The sequence below is a fragment of the Eretmochelys imbricata genome, chromosome 13 (assembly GCF_965152235.1).
Source record: "Eretmochelys imbricata isolate rEreImb1 chromosome 13, rEreImb1.hap1, whole genome shotgun sequence".
Classification (NCBI taxonomy): Eukaryota; Metazoa; Chordata; order Testudines; family Cheloniidae; genus Eretmochelys; species Eretmochelys imbricata.
This window is the reverse complement of record NC_135584.1, coordinates 8,954,785-8,971,608: the sequence shown is the minus strand read 5'-3', so window position 1 is coordinate 8,971,608 and position 16,824 is coordinate 8,954,785. Positions and strand designations below refer to the sequence as shown.

The window sequence follows — 16,824 nt, the reverse complement described above, 5'->3', positions numbered from 1 at the left end:
TATGCAAACTATTTAGATGCGCTAACAGTAGTTAAATTTGCAGTCACAAAGATGCCCAATACCACAGCAGCTTATGCCCATCCCACTCCACCTAGATATATACAGAATATGTGGATGTATGTTTATGGTATTCACTTCAGCAGGCCATATTTTAACAATCTACCTTTTTTTCACTGAACACTACAATACCCTGAGAAAGTGTCCAGCAAGAGCAGTGTCTTGGTTAAGATGGAGTAAATATGTATAATACTGAATACAGAATACACACAATAATGGTAGGATTGTCACCTGCCCTTAAGACAGGTTTCAGAGTAGCAGCCTTGTTAGTCTGTATTCGCAAAAAGAAAAGGAGGACTTGTGGCACCTTAGAGACAAACAAATTTATTTGAGCATAAGCTTTCATGAGCTACAGAATGCATCCGATGAAGTGAGCTGTAGCTCACGAAAGCTTATGCTCAAATAAATTTGTTAGTCTCTAAGGTGCCACAAGTACTCCTTTTCTTTTTGCCCTTAAGACAGTGCACCTTTGCACATGGGTCACAGCATGGAGAGCTGAGCAGATTCTGTAAAGCTGTTACTCTCCTCCAACAGAGCCAGGCAGGAATTGGGTAGGCAGCTGAAGGGAATGGGCACATTGGCTGCACCCATCCACATATCAGGCAGCAGAGCAGAGATGGCATGGAGGAGGAAGTAATCTGTACTAGTATATACTAGGTATTGGATAGTGGAATGCTATCAGCTTACTTCCTTCTTGCAGCAAAGAGGGAACGAGGGAAGGAAATGTGACTTTCTCAGAATCTGTGGAACCCACCCTGGGGCGGTACAGCTACTTGCCCCCTTACTTGTTATGCTACAAGCTAGGCATTCATGTCAAGTTCCCCAAATCTTTCTTTGCTTCCTGCTAATTTGGATCTCACAATGGAAAATTATAATAGTCACACATGAGAATCAGAGCAGATTGCAGCAAGAGCCACAGCTGCCTGGTTCTCAGTTCACATCATAAGAGGCATTTAACATGACTCGTGTGTCCTTATAGGGTTGCAGGTCAAGGACAATTGATATAATCAGTTTTCTAGAACTGCAATGTATAAAATGTTATTTTATTGGTCAAAGTGCTGCATCAAGGGAAACAAGGGTGAAGGGACAGAAAAGCCATGAGGCCCAATCCTACAAAGCCTCACCTGGGTTGTTGTCCTTCTTCACAGGAGCTGTCTCAGTGAGATCAATGCAATTATTCACATGAGTAAGAATTTGCAGAGTCTGGCACTTTGTAAATTCCTACACCTAGGCATCTCTCATGAATATAAAAGAATCTTCTTTCCTTCCTATCGGCAACATAGGGTACCAAATTTCTGAACTGTTACGTTTTCATACACCGGAAACTATATCATGAAGTCTGTTTCTCTAGAGCCTGGTGTTCTGGATACCTGTGTGTACTACAGTGTCTATTATATCTCCTAAAATAGATTTTATTTTATTTTCCATTTTCATTAACCATAAGTTTTGGCATACTGTTCAGAGATTCGCAAAAAGAAAAGGTGTACTTGTGGCACCTTAGAGACTAACAAATTATTTGAGCATAAGCTTTCGTGAGCTACAGCTCACTTCATCGGATGCTGTAGCTCACGAAAGCTTATGCTCAAATACATTTGTTAGTCTCTAAGGTGCCACAAGTACTCCTTTTCTTTTTGCGAATACAGACTAACACGGCTGCTACTCTGAAACCTGTTCAGAGATTATTATCTCTATGGAATGCATTAAGATAACATACATTTCAAATCAAACATCTTGTGGAACATATTTCTACTGAAATTTCTCCTATAAAGCATTTATCTAAGGATGGATTCTTTGTTTGTATCAGTTTTCACATCATTTACAGGAGAAAAAAGGGAATGCTACAAGAGAAAGGAGAACAAATCATAACTCATGCAATCTTGTTCCAAGTCAATGTTCCTTTTCTCAGCTCAAGTTTATTGATCAGAAAAATGTTAAGGTTGTTGAATGCTTTGTTCTCATTTCACAAATGAGGACCAGGGTTATTGTAGAAAAATAGGACTTGCATGTATCACAGGAATTTGCCTTACACGTCTTTTAAAAAGCTAAAACAGCAAAATTCACAGGGATCTGCAGTACCATAGAGAACAAAGACAGTTTGGTTGTGCAAGCTGGAAAGAGTCCGGTAGGACTATGTGCACCTGCACAAGGATGTGATCCTGTTGGGGAGCTTCCTGCTAGCACCCCCAAAGGTGGTAGCTATGTAAAAGTGGGGCAGAGCAGTGATTACTGCGATGGCTATTATAGCTGGCGGAGTTCAGAAGGGCATGTGTGCTGCCACCATTGAAAGAGTGTCCATTTAGGGTGAGCTAGAATCCCTGCTGAGACTCCTTTGCGCCTCCTCCAGTGTGGGCCATGGATTGCCAGCCATAATCTGTCCCTCACTATGCATGACTCTCAAATGAGCAGCGTAATAACGATGCCCTCCATTTTTCTATTGATTCTTGTTTGTTTCTGTAGCCAGTAAACTTGGTCCAGCCCTGCTTTCCCCTTTCTCTTGTTTGGGTACCTTATCATCAGTTACATATATTATTGCAGATCATTATTTGTAAGCTGTGTGTGCCCATCTTTTAAGTCATTCTTTCCACCCAATAATAACAAATGTTAGGCTGTCGTGCATCAGCTATTGGGGGGGGTGGGGGTCATAAGACCATGCAGCTGCAGGAGTCCATCCAATCAAGCAACATCCTCTACCATCATAATGATAATTTCCCACTTTAACAGAACACCCTGCTGCCAAACTCCAGTGATAATAAGCCTGTCATTGTGCTCCTAGCAATATCTGGAAAATAGGCTTTTTGCAAGGCAAATGAAGAAGCTGATGATTAGCAAGAAACAAACCAACGATTCAATACGTTGCTGGCCACACATACCAAACCATTGATTTCCCTCCCTGCTGGGCAACAGCTGTTTGGTTTGCTCTGTAGATAAGCTTTGTTTCTGCACTGAAAAGGTGCTGGCACCGCAGTGATGGACTTTGTTATTGCAGGATTTGGAGGCATGGGTGCATGTTGGTGGGTCCTCCTGAAGTTGCTGAGAACCCCAGGAGACCTTGTACTGCTAAATTCTAGAAATATTCTCATAGCAAGGTAACTGGGCTGATTTTTGGAAGGAGAAATCTATACCTCTGGGAGGAGGCACAGGAAGCTGTAGAGGGCCAATGTTGCCTTAAAACATGCAAACCCTTGAAAAAACTATAAGGCTGGCGTTGATCATGAAACAGAGGAAGCTTGGTTATATATTATCATTATCCTTCCAGAGTATCCAATCCAAACAGGGATAGTATTTTCACAATATGCTTCTTGGATAATTAAGTAGATTTCAAATGCAATGCTCTTGCCTATTACATTTCTGAATGACGCGCAGGTTTCCAGCTCACCAACCACGCATTACTGCTAAATGAAAAGATATTGATATTTTCTTTTCTCTTATTTCAAGGGACCTATGTGATGACGGTGACTGCAAATGATGCCGATGATAGCACTACAGCCAATGGGATGGTGAGATACCGGATTGTGACCCAGACCCCACAGAGTCCATCACAAAATATGTTTACCATTAATAGTGAAACAGGAGACATTGTCACAGTGGCTGCTGGACTTGACAGAGAGGTGAGATTAAAGGAAAAAATATAGATGTTTCTGGTTGTCACTGATTTACTGAACTGTAAAATCCAGATTTGGATTTACATCCAAATGTTCTAAAGCTTGGAGCCATTTGTATTCAGGATTCTGTTTCAGAGTGAAGCCATGAGGTTCAGATCTGGATGTGACTTGCGCAAAGTTCAGAGGTGGGGATCTTCGGGTTCTGGTTTGGACCTTTCGTCCTCATCTTCCTCAGTCTATGAAACTGTGGGATAGTCTTAAAAGTTTTAAAAGCCTTATCCCTGGATAACTTAAACAAAGCCGTGGAAAATAAACTGTAGAGAACAGTTCTTCACCAGCAGGGCTCTGGACAAAGGTCTTTCCCATCTCTAACTTCTACAGGTCTTTAAATTTTATCTTTGGAAACAATTAGAGCACCATTGTGAACATTTTCTTAATTTCTTAATACATGTAATGATTAAACGTAATGCTAGATCCCAAACACTGCTTCATTATCGGGCATTAAAAAATTCACCCACTAGTGTTAGCGAATCAGCAAGGTCCCCACTTAATAGTGATTATGTTGACAACATTAGGAAAACGTCTATTGCTGTTAAGGCATATTAAGGCACATGTGCTTTTGTTTTGAGAAGCACTCTTCTCTAAATAGATCTTCTTGCTGTCATTATAGAATATGCAAATGTTCCAAATGGAAAAAAGACTCTGTTATGTCATAAAAACTACACTCCACCAGCACAGATTAGCTAAAGTGAGTCTCACAAGCCCTCTCCTCCCCCACCCTTCTTTGGAAATGCGCTTCTTATTAGATAAAGTCAGGCTAAATCCAGTGGTAGGCTTTCCAACCTCTCACAGAAAAAATGACCAGATTATCATAAATGCTAGGATTTCCTGTCCCCAGAACCAGTCACTAAGTGGAACAGAAAAGAAAGTGGAATGTCTTGTCCCTAAATTAAAACCAACTGGGTTAGCCCAGGCAGTGGAGATTCCTGTCCTCAAAATCCATTCTGATTAGCTGATGGTGGAGGAAGAATTTATGCCATGTCTTTTTCTCCATCATCCAACGATTGGTTGGGTTACCACCTTTCAAATGTTGAACATGGCGATCTTATTTTCTGAACTATATAAAAGTGATCGGTAGTGCTAATTGTTTACTGTACTGTGATCTCCCACTGATAATATGATGAACACTCTTTAAAAAAACCTCAACAGGCTCCACACCCTGCTATAGTTAAATTTACCAAGGTGTTTGTGGTTTTCTCCATTTTAAATCTAGGTGGCAATACCACAGAGGTAACTGTTGCAGCGCAAGTCCAGTGCCCAGTGTACCATGTTTTTAATGGATGCCTTCCAAAAATTAGTTAAAATGATCATCTTTTTCCTCCCTTAACTATGCAACCCCTTTCTCTCTCTGGATAGAGACTAAATGGGTAAGAGGTCCCATTCAAAGGACTGGCGAACTGATTGGTTCTCTGAGATGCCAAAATTGTAGGAGTGGGAGGATGCTGAAATTTTCTGTCACTGTTTCTCCATTCATTCAGTCACTACAAGTTGCCTTCACTATGCGTCAAGGCATCTAGGTTCCAAAGCACTCTGTTGAGAGTTGGCTGCTGAACACTTTACTGTCAGTGTTTCTATCTGTTTCATTCAAATACCTCAGGCTGCCTTTTGCTTCAAGGCTACACTGAGGTTTCAGGATTCCATGTGGCTTCCATGCATCTCAATTCAGCCTGGGAGCCGAAATCCTAAACACAGCCTCAGAGCAAGGGAAGGTGGTCACTGGTGAAAACGGAGAACTGGATAGAAACATTGACAGCAAGTCAGCAGCAGCCGGCAGAAGAGGGCCCCTGTGGCAGTCAGAAAGATTTGGAATAGAAACAAGGGGTGCTGGATGGAGCTGGCACAGAATTGGGGCTCACCCAAGGAGCAATGTTAGCTAGTGCTGACCCGGAGGGAGAAGGCTCAATGAAACTGCTGTCTGTGGAGCTGGTCAGATGAAAGAAGAACTTTCAAGAGATTGGATATGAAGACAGGAAACAGAGCCGAGGAAAAAATATAACACTCCGGTTTGCCTCTTCTACAGTCTGATCTAGGTGACTTTGCAAACATGACAGCAGGCATTTCCACATTCTCTCTTTACAAAATCAGAAACTTAACTGAATCGTAAGCAGATAGCTTATCCCAGGCAATTCTGGAGCCTGTTGCAGACTTGTGGTAGAAGAGAGGTTATAGGCAGCACAGGAATCACTAATAGCCCTCCTAGAAATGACAGGACAGCAACCAAGTACCCAAAGCTGGATCCTAAATCCTAAGGGTGAAATCCTGTGGAAATCAATGGCAAAACTCCAGTTGTCCTACTGACTTTTAGGTCTTAGAGAGGTCCTAGTTTTTTTAGTAATTTCAGTGGCTTAGGGCCAGGGGGTGCAAGGCAAATGAAGAGCAAATCAATTTAAAAACTCACTGGCCAAAACAATCACACACAAAAACCAAGGCAGAATCTTTGCTTCCCACCTCCCACCTTTATCAGTTAGCATGTGAAATGTTTTTAAGGCCATATCTATGCTACAGAGCCAGCTGTGCTGGGATAGCCCCCTGTATAGGCACTGCATATGCTGATAGAAGTTCTTTTGCCAGCATAGTAAATCCACCTCCCCTAACAACGTTGGCTATTCCATGAGAATCGCTCTTCTGTCAGTTTAGTTTTGCATCTACACTGCGGGTTCTGCTGGCATAGCTATGTCCCCTGGAAGTGTCAATTTTTCACACTCCTAGCCAGCATAGGTGTGCTGGCACAACTTTGTCGTGTAGACCAGGTCTAAGGCTCTCAGAAGAAGCTTGCATTTTGGGCCATCTTCCCTGTGACTTTATTCCTAGGAAATTGAGGCATGGTAGCAGTAAGCAGTTGGAATAAGGATATTGCTGGGTCCCATAGCTGGGTACAAGGTTGGACAAAAGACAGTGAATCCAAACCTCCCAGGTCCAGACATAATCCTTGGTGCTCCCTAAAGCAATACAGTGTGTTTATTCCCAGTGTTTTTGTTGCTTTTCAGGTGGCACCAAGATAATACTTGGAATTGGAGTGAAGAATTTATATTTTATCAACCTAAAATCTTTTTTTTCTCAAATCTAAATAGAAACCTGTATCTGGGAACTTTACTAACCAGACCAAAAATGTGTGCTGAATTCTTGAAAGAATAGGGACTAAAGTAGATTTTTGTTGTCTGTCCATTGTTAGGAGCAGGAGCCAAATGGGAGCAGGATGTTGAGATCTGGATTATTATGTGAAAAAGCCTGATCCATGTGGTGAAGTTCCTATAAGATAAATTCTATGGGCTGAGGTCAAAATCATAATTTTCTCAGATGTTTATGTACATATCATACTGTCTGTGACATTGGACTGTTAGATTGTATTCATTAATGATCTGGAGGATGACGTGGACTGCACCCACAGCAAGTTTGCAGATGATACTAAACTGGGAGGAGTGGTAGATACGCTGGAGGGTAGGGATAGGATACAGAGGGACCTAGACAAATTTAGAAGATTGGGCCAAAAGAAATCTGATGAGGTTCAACAAGGACAAGTGCAGAGTCCTGCACTTAGGACAGAAGAATCCCATGCACCACTAAAGACTAGGGACCAAATGGCTAGGCAGCAGTTCTGCAGAAAAGGACCTAGCGGTTACAGTGGATGAGAAGCTGGATATGAGACAACAGTGTACCCTTGTTGCCAAGAAGGCTAACTGCATTTTGGGCTGTATAAGTAGGGGCATTGCCAGCAGATCGAGGGACGTGATCGTTCCCCTCTATTCGACATTGGTGAGGCCTCATCTGGAATACTGTGTCCAGTTTTGGGCCCCACACTACAAGAAGGGTGTGGAAAAATTGGAAAGCATCCAGCGGAGGACAACAAAACTGATTAGGGGACTGGAACACATGACTTATGAGGGAGAGGCTGAGGGAACTGGGATTGTTTAGTCTGTGGAAGAGAAGAAATAGGCGGGATTTGATAGCTGCTTTCAACTACCTGAAAGGGGGTTCCAGAGAGGATAGATCTAGACTGTTCTCAGTGATAGCAGATGGCAGAACAAGGAGTAATGGTCTCAAGTTGCAGTGGGGGAGGTTTAGATTGGATATTAGGAAAAACTTTTTCACTAGGAGGGTGGTGAAACACTGGAATGTGTTACCTAGGGAGGTGGTTGAATCTCCTTCCTTTGAGGTTTTTAAGGTCATGCTTGACAAAGCCCTGGCTGAGATGATTTAGTTGGGGATTGGTCCTGCTTTGAGCAGGAAGTTGGACTAGATGACCTCCTGAGGTCTCTCCCACCCTGATATTCTATTATTCTATTGATATAGAACCTTATTTTCAGCTTAGAGTAAGTCCCTTTTATACAGCTCTATAAATATAACTATCTGAGCCTTAGTGTAAATGAGAATCAGGCTCATATTCGAGGTCTACCAACAACACCTTGCATTGGATAAAATAGTTAAACATGAGTGGTAAAGGTGAGATGGAGAAGACATTTTAGCTCATCTAGTTCAGCATTTCTATTGCCTGAATGTTCCCTACATTATATTTTTAGTGCTCTCTCTCAGAGTCTTCATTTAAATAATAATATTGATAAATACTGGTTTCTTGGAAATATGTAGATAAATAGATTATATTTGTTACAGTCACCAGTAAATGATCAGCTTTGCAACTCAGTTTGTCATGTGCAGTCTTTCAGCTGACTATCAAGATGGAAGACCTGCAAGAAGTCTATTTTGAGGCAAATTTTGGTAATTTAAAGCCACATATAAACTCTGATTTCTGACAAACTGAGGAGGAAATTAAAAACTCAGCCTCCAAATGTGTCTGACATTGAAGATAGCAAAATGAAAAGCAAAGGTATTAAAATATTGATGGCTTTAAAGTTATCTTACCTGGTTCCCATTAATCTGGATGTAAATATGGTTACAAAGCTCTGTGTCCATTCATTCATTATGACTATGCTTAATTGAATGGATCCCCAAGGAAGATAAAGAAAATTGGACTGCACTTCATAAAAATTATTAGAGGACTTTTTAGCAACTGTCTGATTTAAACTCCTGCTTGCAAAAAGGGTAAGAAATGCCAAAGGTGGAACAAAAGAGCATCTATCCCATTGAACTAATAGGAGAAAATGATGGGGTTTTAGAATGTAAAGAGCCATAGATTCAAAGGTACACTGAAACACCGAGGCTAACAGCAGCAGATTAAGATCAAACACTTGCTCTAAAACCGGCCAAAGTGAAGCAGATGTAAATGGCTGTTGGAGAACGTATTAAGACAAGGGAAAATCAGGCAGTGACTAGAGCGTGGAATATTTGGATTTGCAAGACAGGATATAACTAAACTGTAGGGGAAAAGCCACGCTCTTTTATTTGGTTTATATCAAGCTGCTGGCCAATTGTTAATCATTTTATCTGCTTAATTTTAGCAGTATGTCCGGACTCCAGTCCTCGTTGTTCTCTCCTTGTCTGCACCACCCAGGTGCATGCTGGAGATAAATGGGCCAAGTGCATCCTTATCACATGGCATGGGAGTGTGCCACAAACTCGCATCTGTTTCCTATTCTAACAAGTAGCATTTCTCCCTGCACCCATGGGATAGTGACCAGGACCACACTGAGTGTTTATTCCACACTCTCACTGAAGCTCAAAATTGTCCCACCAGCCTGGGATCAAACTCAGACTGTCGCTCTGAAGGCCGGTATGCCAACCACTGAGCTCTTGATGCAGTAATTCAACTCCACCAGCTACACTGATTTATCTTGTGGCAGAATATCTGTCTCAGCAGCACAATAACCTTCATCAGGTCTACTGCATAGGCAATATCATCCTCTGAAGAGCTCCCGCTACATATTTTATGAATGAGGCCTTTGAGCATGTGAAAAAAAAAAATACCAAAAAGAGAAAAGGAATTGGCTGATTCCACACACTGCTGGCAGGCCAATAATTGTCGAGACATCTCAAATGTCACCCGGGCTTATTTGAGATAATAAGTATTTCAGCTCTGCCGTGATTGTAGTGAAATGGTGCTAACTTTTTGAGATCTCCTTTTGAAAGTGGTCTTTTTCCAGTGTATTCTTCTCCTCTTAAAAATAAGTAAAGAAGAGAGTTAAGCTGCTTCTTCAGAATTTTCTGCATGGTTATAATTCTTTTTTAAATGATTGGAGCAGTGCTTCTGAAAATCCTTTTAAAAATATATGACAACCAGTTCTGTGATTACCACCCTTGGCTTTCTGAGAATGTGATGTTGCTAGTTTCTTTCTCAACCCAGTGAAAGATAAAAGGGAGTGCCTGCCAGCAACTGAGCATGTGGCTTATTTTATTTATGAATGAAACAGCAGGATTTTGGGGGGTGTGAGAGGAAAGGTTCCTCTCGCTGGTTGGAAGATGTGGCTGGCCTCTTCTCCAATATGTCTTTGTTGAAACTAGAACTTTTTGGAGAACAGAATTTTGAAAGGGTGCATTTAAAAAACAATGTCCTTGCTTTCTTCATGTATTTCAGCTAGGCCAGTGTCAGGATTCATTTGTGTCCTGCATGGTAACTATTCTGAGTATGTAGGTGAATGAGAACAGTTGTCTTCTGGTAATTGCAGGAGCCATTTTGTTAGAAACCCATTGGTAACTTTATTGGAGAATTATTGGGCTGGATGCTCATGTGCACCAGAGTTTTGCTCAGTGCCTGGAAGAAGAAGGAGGAGGCAGAAAGGACATTATATCTCCAGTCCTGGGGACAGCTGGGGGCTAGTTCAGCCTCTGTGGCAAGTTAGAGCAGCCACAGAGTTGCTCTAATTTACACCCTCTGGAATGGTGCTCTGGGCACTATTCCACTGATCTAAGCTTGCTGAAATACAGTGCATTCCAGCATGCTCCTTTTCTCTCCTAGCCAGTCCTTTACACTAGGCACAAGATGTAGATAACCTAGACTGGCTTCACTGGCTTTATGACACTAGGGAATCCACTGTGACAGGACAATCTGGAGCAGAGCCTTATTGGCAGCTTTAATCCCCCTTTATGCCACTGGAACAGCACAAAAGGGATTTAGCCTATGGTTAGGATCTGTGTTTTTTATTTCTCGCCCTGCTTATCAGTGTGCTGCTATCCAAGCCTACTCCTCCCTCTCTGAATAAGACTATAATAACATCTGCTGCAACATGATACTGAAGGATCTTGACATGATACAAGGTATACCTTGGCAAATCCATGCAGATCAGATGGGTAAGGGTGTATGGGGGTGGGGACAATGAATGAGAGGAAAATAGCATCTAACGAGCTTGTCTGTGTTATATGAATTTGTTTCATATTTTCCTCACCAAAATTAGCCATCTCGAAGGAGCAGCAATGGCTGACAGAAAGTTGGTAAGGGCTTGTCACTTTATGGCAAGCACCCTTAAAGGTGAGCTGTATTTTCCATGTACTATCTGAGTCTTTTGCCTTAAATAAAGAAAGATTGCTGTGTAATAGTTCCTTTTTTATTTCTCCATTGTTTTCTTTTTCAACAAGACGGAAAACAACTAGGCTCTGTCTGATTTTCATGGGCCTAAAGGATGTTATTCAAAAATGGAGCCCTGAGGTCAGTGCATTAAAAACACATGCAGAAAAATACTCCAGCAGTTGCATGCACAAGTGTGGAAATTTGCAAATATGTTGCTTGGTACACTCTTGCACATGCACACATGTATTTCTGTGTGTTCAGATCTTGAGTCTCTGTATTTGAACATGTGGCCTTAAGGTTTCCAGGACACTTTATCTCAGAGTGCTGTGACTAACCACTGGAACAAACTATCAAGGGAAGAAGTGGATGCTCCATCTCTTGCTGTCTTCAGATCAAGACTGGATGCCTCTCTGGAAGATGGGCTTTACTTAAACGCAGGTTATTGCACTCAAAACAGGGGTAAAGAGGTGAAATTCTGTGGCCAGTGTTAGGAAGGAAATGAGACTGAATGACCTAATGATCCCTTCTGGCCGTAAAATCTGTGAACTTATGAAAGAAGAAAAGTTTGTCTACAATATTAAAATATAAGTTCTCCCCAATGTAGTCATGTGGTGAGCTGTGTGCCAATTGTCTGTCATGCTCCATCCCAGGGATTTTTGTGAAGCACAGAGAAGCCCTGTGTGATGAAAGCCACTCTATAAATGTCATTTATCACCAAATACTCCAGATACATTTTAATTCTGCAGGTCCATGTAACAAAAATGTAAATACTGAGGCTTTATATGTTAATATGTCTGAATATCATTACTTAAAAGATAAAATGGGTTAAATTATTCACTTATGAAATTATCCCACTTCCACAGCAGCATTATCTGTCAAAGGAAGAGCTGATTAGCTGTAAACTGAATTTAGCCAGTAAATGTATAGTTGATTCGAGCTTATATTTCTACATTGTATGCAGGGCTGATTTGAACTTGTTCCACAAGTCCAACACGCATTTCATTTTCTCATTAGGGATCCGAATGACCTTCTGTCAGTAAATTATTGTGAGGAGTGCTACTACTCCTCAGTGAAGAGGGGTCAGTTTATTAACCCCATTTAGTGCCTTTGGAAACATAGCATACACCCAGTGTACAGCCGCTCGTAGTAAGCTGTAGATGTCAAGCATTAGGAACCCACTCCAAATACTCTCTATTCAGCATTGCTCCACAGAACCAAACCCACTGAAGTTGGAGTTCCAATATTTGGAAGATGTATAAGGAGGCTCCGGAAGGAATGCAGTTTGCCCCTATTAACAAGGGGGTATGTCACTGAAGTTTGCAGTCCTGGATTCACAGTGCCCAGAAATGTTATTTTCCACCATCTGTGTTTGCCCAAGTGGTTGTGAACTTTTTTTTCTGATGCAGCCCTTTCCAATCATCCTAGTGCCCCCTGAACTAGATTACTGCAAGGCATTCTATATGAGACTATCCTTGAAGATGGTTTAGAAGCTTCAGCAAGGTTAGAAGACTCCTGCCAGCTTACTTAGCAATATTATAAAGATTATATAGCTGTCCTGGCTTCGTGTTTGCCTCTGGTGAAGTTCAAGGTGAGGATTTTGATTGCAGAGTGGTTTTGATTGCAGACTACCTTATGGAGAGACTGCATCTTTCCTATGAACCATCATAGTTGTTGCTGAGACACTTCTGCTAGTCTTCCCTATATTTTAAATCTAGAGGTTAGATTTGGGGCATACCAATCCTCAGATCTGGATTTGTTGGTTGTGTTGGTTGAAATTAAAGAAATCACATAAGAATTATCTATGTATTTAGACTTTTGCGTGATGAGGGAGATGATGTGCTGAGATGGTGTTGGAGCAGACAATTTAGTTGACATTAGTCAATATGTTATCTTCTTTGTTATGTTTCTGATGGATGCATTTTACACATTATTAAATAAGACCAATTTAAAATGGCCCCTTAAAGATCAGGGAGGGAGCAAGATGGATGATAAGTGACTATCCACTCACCAAGCCAGCCACTGGATGAATCAAGTAAAGAGGAGGAAAGTAAGGGAGGCGGTGACAGAAACATCATTCTAAAGTATCTGACAAGGTGTGTGTCTGGTCTGGAAATATTAGAATAAGTGGTAGGGGTAGGAGTGCTGGCCATGACTCATAGAGTTAAAGGTAGCCCTAGAAAACCCCGGTCTGTCACTTACCATGGTGAAGTTTCACAGGTACTACAATGATAGCTGTTGTATCAGTGACTTAAAGAGAGACTGGAGGAGCTTTAAGCCATGGAAGTAGTCAGAAAGAGAGAGAGAACTGGAGCATGAGCACAAGTGTCCCTAGGAAAGAGATTTGATGGTCATAGGAGAAGCAGATCATTCAGCTGAAGCAGAATGGAAGGATAGAGAAAAGGAGATTTAAAAGCTGTATCAGTCCTATGAACAGAGAGAGAAAGGAACCACAGAAATTAGTTAGGCTCCTTCTGCACAAAAAAGAAACGTTCCAAGGACTTCCCCTGACTTCTCTTCCTGCTTAGAAGGGGGGTCACACTAGCACATTCAATTCTAATATCAATAGTTATCATTTCACAAAATCAAGTGAAGGAAGAAGATGAGCTGGACACAAACCTAATAGGCCAAAGAACAGTTAGTCATATAAGCTACAAAGCCCTGATGGCAGTTTGAATTTCAGGCAGATAGCTCACCACAGCCCTAGTTCCATTCACTAAGTGTACTACCTGTGTTTAAATGCACATGCTGGTAATATCACGACAGGTTTTAGGAAGTAAATAATATTGACAAACACAGATAAACACTAATAAAGACAAAGTAAAACAGAGCAAAGCACATACATTCAATCACCTACTCGGGACACACTGAGAGAGCAAATCACTTAGATGCCAGCCTGTATCTTTGGGAGCAGTTCTAGATCAATAGGTCCATGTGACATTTTAATCCTTGACTTCCTGTAGTCATGCTGATGAAAAGGAGGTGCAGGGCTGCACACTTTGGACATGGTGAATCAGCAGTACATCTGTTTAGCTAGAAGAGCTGCTTTCAGGTTTATGTGACCTGCGCTGGGTGATCCATAATCTGGTGGCTTCCATGGTGGATTATCACATGCATTCTTGCTATTTCAGTCATGCGCTCTGCCTGCAACTTGCTGAAGTGACACAACATTGGTACAACACTCACCAGCCAGACAGCAAATCAAAAGTGTCTATGCAAAATCTCCAGCCCACAGTGCATTTTATGTGTTCATCTGTAACTTTTTTAAAAATTTTGAACTTTTCTTCAATAATTCCTTGCCACATTCAGTCTATCTTGGTAGGTATTTATACAATCAATGTGGTACATGAGCACTTTACACGTGTCAAGGTGAACACACACTGTTCTCAGGGTCTCTCTTTCATTCTGCCGTCAGTGGGAATTCTCCTTGTTATTTAGGCGTGGGAGGAGGGTAGAATTGTCAATTTTATGGAAAGATAGCTAGGTCAAAGAAGTGCATGCCAATCCCTTTGAGAAGTTAGTTGTGGACCAGTTGCCAAGAAAGCTGTGTCTCCTCCAATCAGGCATTTCACTCTTGAGGGTATTCCAGTGACATGCAGCTGCCATGGGAGCTAATGGGTAATCTGCCTCCTGGTCACGCTGCTTTCCCTAAAACAGAGATTGTCCCATGCCACTGTCTGCCTTACCCTTGGTCCTGCTTTTCCCCCTCCTCTCCCTCCATCAATGATGTCTTCATTAAGAGTAAAAAGCAGAGGCAATGCTGTTGCTCACATGGTGATGGTGAGTCTGATTGTCCTATAGAAAAGTTTTCAGCTCAGGTTCTTGAGCCATTGTAAGTCATTTCTGATGATGAGCAGAGGAGGATGGTGACATCTGAAAATGGACAGAAAATCTGGCATTTAAAGGTATCTTGAGAGCCAGTTTACATCCACCCTGAGGAATCTCCACCTTAATCTTCTTAGTACTTGGCTCAAATGGAGGGAATTTTCTTCCCAATCACATAGTGAGTCTAAAGCCAGTTGCTGGCTAACGGAGTTGTTTTCCCCAGTTTTTTTCACTTCTTTCTCTTTGAGTTTGACTCTCTTCCACTGCACCTGGTCTCATTTAGGTATTGCTGGCATGAAGATATTGCATCCTTTGTCTCTGTGCATGCTCTTGCATGTTGAACTGTAATGTCATCTTTAGAGTCATTAATTTCTCATGAAAACTCATATTCAGGCACCTTACAGTTTCTTTTGCCAGACATAAAGTACTTTGAGCTACTGAGTCAAAATACACCTTTGAGTCTAATTGGATTCCAATTAGCAAGTTCTGAATGAGAATTCAGATAGCCTATTCAGTTCTCATTCCATTTCTTCTCTGCTGGAAGATTTCAGATAGCTCTAAGTTCTGGTACAAGTCTGGTTGCACTTGTTTCGGGTTGCTCATGAAATCCCACCACCAATTAAAGTGGGTTGGTTCATGCCTTCTTCAGTAGTAAGATCCCAGCAGACTATGGGGCGGGGAGGGTTAAGTATCAGAGTCTCTAAGGTGCCACAAGTACTCCTTTTCTTTTTGCGAATACAGACTAACACGGCTGTTACTCCGAAACGTATCAGAGTAGGAAGCACACCAGGTCCTTAGCATAATCTCTGTGGTTCAGACCTGCATTTCTTTTTCCATTTGAGCTTGTTTTATGTGGAGAATAGTGTATCATTCGAGTTTTAGTCAGAAGAGTCCCTACTCAGATTTAAAGTTTTTCCTCTGGTACATCACATAGTTTCCGACAGCCCCCTTCCCCTCTCGAAAGGGATTGTTGTATAAATCTGCAGCAGGTCAAGTGAAATAATTAAACACAAGCTGGCTCTGCTAATTAACTTATCCACAAACCATTGTCTGTTATTAGCATTTTAAAGAGCGGCTAAGTTAACTCTTTACTTTCTAGAGCTATGTACATTCATTTTTAATAGTAAAGCTCTTTAAAATGTGGCTGACGGCTATATTTAAGGATACAGAGGCACAATATTTAAAATGTACCCTTTGGCTACCTTGTTTACAGAGGTCTTATCTTTGCAGCTCTGTCTGTGGCACAGGAATACATTTACAGTCCATGTCAGCATTCAGCAGACATTTTTCTCAGCCTAATGCAGAGGAAAGGCAGCTTAAGCGCAAAGAAGAGCAATTGCAACTCCACAATGTCTGGGGAGTTTGAGCTTCCAAATGGAATTTTTTTATCCTATTTACAGAAATGAAATATACAGTTGTGGAGGACATGGTGGTTGTGAATTGACAAACATAATTCTGTCACTCTTTACTCAGACTGGGTAGTACCTTACTCCTTGAGTAGTGCCACTAATTTTGAAAAATAACATACTATACAACATGGGAAAGAGTGGCAGAATCTGGCCCTTTGAAGGAGGGAAGGGACTATTCACACTGGACAATTTAGGCACTATTAGAGTGTAAGTAATTAACACTAATCTTTAACTTTAGGCACCAGGGATTGAAAATTGTGTCCATAGATAATAGGTTTAAAATGGATAATCTATACTAGGCTTTTGCTGTAAGCATGAAGGCGCTTATACTTCTTTTTCCATAAACACATGTAATCTTTCCTTAGAGATCTATGAATTGGAGTAATTATAGTTTTCAGAGTAACAGCCGTGTTAGTCTGTATTCGCAAAAAGAAAAGGAGTACTTGTGGCACCTTAGAGACTAACCAATTTATTTGAG

General features: G+C 41.4%; 1 protein-coding gene across 2 annotated transcripts in view; it reads left to right on the top strand.

Moving 5' to 3' along the window:
• The window catches only part of CDH4 (cadherin 4), a 661,031-nt gene that overhangs the window by 540,914 nt on the left and 103,293 nt on the right, over window positions 1-16,824 (top strand). For both annotated transcript variants that reach the window (XM_077831875.1, XM_077831874.1), the window contains one exon: window positions 3,493-3,665. In XM_077831875.1, the coding sequence (XP_077688001.1) occupies window positions 3,493-3,665 (173 nt within the window). The remainder of the gene's footprint in view (window positions 1-3,492; window positions 3,666-16,824) is intronic.